Source organism: Pteropus vampyrus, unplaced genomic scaffold (genome assembly GCF_000151845.1).
Source record: "Pteropus vampyrus isolate Shadow unplaced genomic scaffold, Pvam_2.0 Scaffold145, whole genome shotgun sequence".
Taxonomy (NCBI): domain Eukaryota; kingdom Metazoa; phylum Chordata; class Mammalia; order Chiroptera; family Pteropodidae; genus Pteropus; species Pteropus vampyrus.
Genome location: NW_011888926.1, coordinates 327,707 through 331,500, shown reverse-complemented (window position 1 = coordinate 331,500; position 3,794 = coordinate 327,707). Strand labels below are relative to the sequence as shown.

At 58.2% G+C, this 3,794-nt stretch overlaps 1 protein-coding gene across 1 annotated transcript in view; it reads left to right on the top strand.

The window, feature by feature from the left end:
- The first annotated feature begins 987 nt into the window (after positions 1–987).
- Positions 988–3,794, top strand: part of MPPED1 (metallophosphoesterase domain containing 1) — a 63,841-nt gene continuing 61,034 nt past the window's right edge. Inside the window, exons 1-2 of the mRNA XM_011369105.1 lie at positions 988–1,115; positions 1,675–1,772. Of these exons, the coding sequence (XP_011367407.1) occupies positions 988–1,115; positions 1,675–1,772 (226 nt within the window). The remainder of the gene's footprint in view (positions 1,116–1,674; positions 1,773–3,794) is intronic.

Sequence of the window (3,794 nt, the reverse complement as noted above, 5' to 3'; positions counted from 1 at the left end):
CCCACTTTCCAATGAAAGAAGGAAAAAAAAAAAGGTAGCATCACAAGCTGCGATTCTGAGTGGATTCAGGCTTTGACAGAGTTCCTGAGATCTTTGTGAGGCGTCGGGAAGGGTTTTTAAAGGTAGATCGCTGCCCCCCACTTCCTCTTCCACCCGGTCACCCCCTGAGCGGGGTTGGCGGTTGGCAGTCTGTCTGGGAAAATCCCTTCTCAGGGCGTTGCTCACGTATCTTTAGGTGAAACCGATGTCAAGGAAGGAATTTGCGCCCGCGCCGTCCCCACCTGCTTGGGCTTGCAGGGGCGTGGGTGTGGGGCCGTGCGCGAGGGGGTGTGTTTGGGGGTCTCAGGGGAGGGGATGGGGTTGGGGGGAGAATCTTTCCTATTCCCCAATTCTGAAAAGCGAAACTCACCTTGCCTCTTTGCAGAATATCAGCCAGTGTCCTGCCCCATCTCATGGTCACCCTGTGGGCTCAAGGAGGATTTTGTTGAAGGCAAAAAAATAAAAAATAAAACGTCTAAGTGTTGAAACGTTTGGCCCAGGCATGCATCCGTCCTCAGCGCTGTGGGTTTTTTGTTTATTTTTTTATTTTTTTTAATCCCCTCCCTCATTTTCCTTTTTCTTTTTACCAAAGTATATTCATCAAACTGCTGAGTTGGAAAGATCCGTAATGAGTTTTTGAGCTGTACGACTGTGTTTTCTCCCCTCTCCCCCCTCCCTCTCCCTCTTTCTAAATCTTCATCTGACATTAAATAAAGCAAATCCCAAACAGATTAACTGTCGCACGGTTCTGCTCCGTCTCCTCAGTCTGTTCGCAGGTCTGGCACAGGGCCGGGCGGCGGTGGCGGCGGTGGCGGCGGTGGCGGGAGATGCCCGGGCGGCCAGCAGAGGTCCATGTGGCACGCTAGGTGGGATCCCGGTGTCCTGAAGGCAGAGGCCCTGGCCCTCCTGCCCTGTGGCCTGGGCATGGCGTTCTCTCAGACACACGTGATGGCCGCTCGGAGGCACCAGCACAGCCGGCTCATCATCGAGGTGGACGAGTACAGCTCCAACCCCACCCAGGCCTTCACCTTCTACAATATCAACCAGGGCCGCTTCCAGCCTCCGCACGTGCAGATGTAAGTGGCTGGCTCGTGGCGGGACCGGTGGGGACGCGAGGCGCGGGTGGGGACGGTGCCCGGGTGGGCTCACGGGCTGGGGCTCCTCCGGGCTTTTGGGCCCCACCGTTGCGTACTTGTCGACCGAACCGGTTCCGGAGGCCCAAGATCACCAGGGCTGCAAGTTGGCAGGGACGTGTGAGCAGCTGCAGAGCGATGGCCTGTGGGCTGATTCTGGCCCAGACTCTTGTTTCGTTGGGCCTGGAGAATGTTTTACAAATATTTAAAAATGAGGGGATCACACATAAAAATCCAGACTTCTGGCTTTGCTTTTCGAACCCAAAAGTTCTGGCAGCCCCAGGCCTACACATCCTGGTGACACCCTTGGGGGCTGAGTTCTAGCTGCCCCCGCTTGGTGTTTGGGTTGGAGACCCCTTGTCTAATTCACGTTCTTCATGGTACGGATGGGGAGACTGAGGCCCAAAGTGGGGAAGGGACGTGCCACAGGCCCTAGGGCAGATTGGGTCCCTGGTCTAGGGCTGGCTGTCCGGCCTTCCCTCCACCCCTCTCTTTTGTCCAGTGGCCTCCCCGGCAACCTGGTACTTCTGTTGAAAAAGCAGAGGTGCTTCCCAAAAGGAATGGGGGGCTCTGCCGTGTGTACTTCGGGGCTGGTGGAAGGTACTGGGGTGCCCTGGTGGCAAGGCTGTGACAAGAGCTTGGTCCTGGGCTTGGTCCCCGTGTGCCTGGGGGAACCTTTCCTCTCCCTGGATCTCTTCTGGGGTCAGGGGAGGTGCCGGGGGCCCAGGGTGGAGGTGGATGAATCCTGGCCCCGCCCTGGCGGCTCCCAGCGTTCCTGGAAGACCCTCCTTCTTCATCCCTGCGCTGCAGGCTCGCCTGGTGGGGAGACGGAGGCCCAAACAAGTGAGGTGGCCCACACGCGTGCCTGAGCTGGCCCGGAGCTCAGGCTGCCCAACCCGGCCTGGGGCTCTCGCTCCACAGTCAGCTCCCTTCACTGTGGTGTCTGTGGATGAACGTGCCTCTGCCTGAGAGTTCAGACATTTGTTTGCTCTGTCACGGGAACGTCTCTCGGTCCCTTTGGGATGTCTCTGTGCTGGGTCTGGGCCACTGATGAGCCCCTAAGGAGGAGGAGATGGACGGCCCCCCAGTGACAGCACAGGGAGGTCAGAGGTGTGATGGGGGTGCCGCTGTGTCTGGAGCAGCCCCGACTTCCTGTGACAGCACAGGCCCTACTTCCTCCAGGGCCACGAGCACCATTTCTAGGGAGCAGTGGCAGGCGGGGTCCTAGCGGCTGTCTCTTTGGGGAGATGAGAATCTGGCACCTGGACCACTTAGAGAAGCAGCTGTGAGGGTTTCCGGCCTGGGCATGGGTGGGCGGGGTGCTGCCTCTCATTACCGTACGGTTCTTTTGGGACTCATCCCTTGTTGTACCCTTGAGACCCATCCTCTGTTGCAGAGGGTGGCACAGGGGCACTATGCATGGGAGAATAGGCTCTGGAAGGTGAGTGGGCACCGGGCCTGGGCACCCCCTCTTCCTGTCACACTTGCCCTGGAAAATGCCCGTTTCTGTGGGGGCTGTGGGGCTGGCGTCATCAGCAGCTACCTACTTTATTTTCTGGAAGGTTTCTACTTGGGAAGCTGCCTCCAGTCTCCATTTTGGGGTCACAGTGGTGGACTCTGGAAGGACACAAGGCCCTGGGGTGCAGGCACGCTGCTCCTTAGCCTCCGGGGGCTGGAGGCCCGGCAGGGCTGCCGTGGGGGTGGTGGGATGCCCTCCCAGGCCAGGCTTTCTCTTCTGTTGGTGGGGTTAGCCCTCCGGGCCTGACAGTGACCATGCCTGAGGTCCCCAGATGCCAGGCTGGACTCCTGTCCCAGAAGGAATAAGCGAAGAGCCCCAGGCCCTCAGGCAGAGAGCAGTGGGGTCTGTGTGGATGGATGGATGGATGCATGGATGGATGGACGGACGGATGGATGGACCCACGCGCAGGTCCATACAGAGGGTCCCCGGACACAGTGCATAATGTCATAATACCATGTAGTATCACACAAAGCCGTCGTTTACGATGCCCCGCCTGGGCCTGGCAGAATCCGCGGCAGCCCCGGTCCCAGAGCAGAGCTAGGGAAACCAGAAGTCACAGGACAGGAGGGCCAAGGGGCTGAGGAAGGACCCTCTAGCTTCTAGGTTGAGACCCAGAGGATGAGTGGGGGACAGCAAGTTGGGAGAGGGTTGGGAGAAGGGGGCATCTGAGGACAGCAGAAACACCCAGCTGGACAGAGGGTGCCTTGAACAGGAGCCACACGGGCTGTGTCCTGAGCAAGGGCAGTGAGTGACCAAATGGAAGAGGGTGATTTCTCTCATTTAACCCATGAGCAACTGCAGGTTGTTCATCCATCCATCCATGCATCCATGCATCCATGTATCCATCCATCCATGCATTCATCCATCCATCCATCCGTCCGTCCATCCGTCCATCCATCCACCCATCCATGCATCCACGCATCCACGCATCCATCCATCCATCCACCCATCCATCCATCCACCCATCCACGCATCCACCCATCCACGCATCCATCCATCCACCCATCCACCCATCCATCCATCCATTCATCCATCCATCCATCCATGCATCTGTCCATCCATCCATCCATCCATCCATCCATCCATCCATCCATCCATCCATC